This window comes from Penaeus monodon, chromosome 27, assembly GCF_015228065.2.
Source record: "Penaeus monodon isolate SGIC_2016 chromosome 27, NSTDA_Pmon_1, whole genome shotgun sequence".
Taxonomy (NCBI): Eukaryota; Metazoa; Arthropoda; class Malacostraca; order Decapoda; family Penaeidae; genus Penaeus; species Penaeus monodon.
The window spans coordinates 39691755-39692899 of NC_051412.1; the positions used below are offsets into that span (position 1 = coordinate 39691755).

The 1145-nt window shown below is 55.9% G+C and overlaps 1 protein-coding gene across 1 annotated transcript in view; it reads right to left on the reverse strand.

The window, feature by feature from the left end:
- Window positions 1–1145, reverse strand: part of LOC119590525 (neural-cadherin-like) — a 4652-nt gene that overhangs the window by 1224 nt on the left and 2283 nt on the right. Inside the window, exons 6-9 of the mRNA XM_037939173.1 lie at window positions 940–1135; window positions 499–732; window positions 259–359; window positions 119–226 (exon numbers count right to left, since the gene is read on the reverse strand). Of these exons, the coding sequence (XP_037795101.1) occupies window positions 119–226; window positions 259–359; window positions 499–732; window positions 940–1135 (639 nt within the window). The remainder of the gene's footprint in view (window positions 1–118; window positions 227–258; window positions 360–498; window positions 733–939; window positions 1136–1145) is intronic.

The window sequence follows — 1145 nt, forward strand, 5'->3', positions numbered from 1 at the left end:
GTGTACATAAGGCTTAACGAAGTTCTTTTTCTGTGTTACTTCACATATTACTTTAATTGAAATCACGGTTCATTTCACGGTCCCATCGCTTGACACGATGCGGCCGGTCCTCCCTCACCTTTGCTCTGCCGGACAGCGTGGTCTGCACCGGTGCTCCTGCAACCCACGTCCTTCGAAAAGGATCCCCGAGGACCGTCCTTTCTGGCGCGCGTCGCTGCCTTGCGTTTTCCCCCCGCCCTCCGTGACCCCTCCCTTGACCTCCCGCCCCGTGGCCAGCCCCTCCATGCTCTTCCCCCCCCTGGGGCCTCCTCTGCAGAAGTGCCGCGCCAGGTGTCGGGAGAGCACTGTAAGCAGCAGAACTGGAAGCATAAATGGTGAAGGGTTAGTAAAAATCATGCTTGGTGCCGCAACAGACAAAACTGGAGGAAAGATGAGATACGGTAATTGCAGGACGAGGAAATTCAAGGGAATCATTAACATTCGTAGAAACAGACTGACCCATTAGCAAAATAGCGACGGAGAAAGCTGTGATGGTGCCCGGGGCTGCCAAGGGGTCCTGAGTTTGGGGCTGAGTGTGGCCACTGGCAGTGGTCCCCCATGTGGCTGGGGCCACACACGCATTTGTGGCCAGACTGCAGGTTGTAGCAGGTACCCCCGTGGAGGCAGGGTTGCCATGCACACTCGTCCACGTCCTCGCACGCGTGTCCGATCTGGATCCGGCCTGGACCACAGCTTCCGGAAATAAGTCGTTATATGACCAAAAGAATAGTGTTCAAGACCTCTCTGGAAATTATTTCGGGAAAATTCTTGTTACATGATAAATAGGCAACTTACAATTGGTTTCAGCAGCGTCTTTTCTGACGCTTCACTGCAGCTGCTTTTGCGATACTAATAAGATAAAGACCGATACCCTCGAGCCTTTCTCATTCCTTGACCTACCTGCAAGAAGGCTGCCGGCCCCATGGAGCAGTGCAGGTCAGTGGAGGCTCACAGGTGTAGTTGAGACAGGCACCCGAGTCGCCAGCGCAGCCGAGAGTCAAGTGGCGGGACGTGGTCACCTGGCCCCACCTGCTGCCGTTGACCGCGGGCGGCAGAGGCAGCGGCCGCCCTGATAGCCGCAGATCGTCGATGCAGCCTGGAAGCAG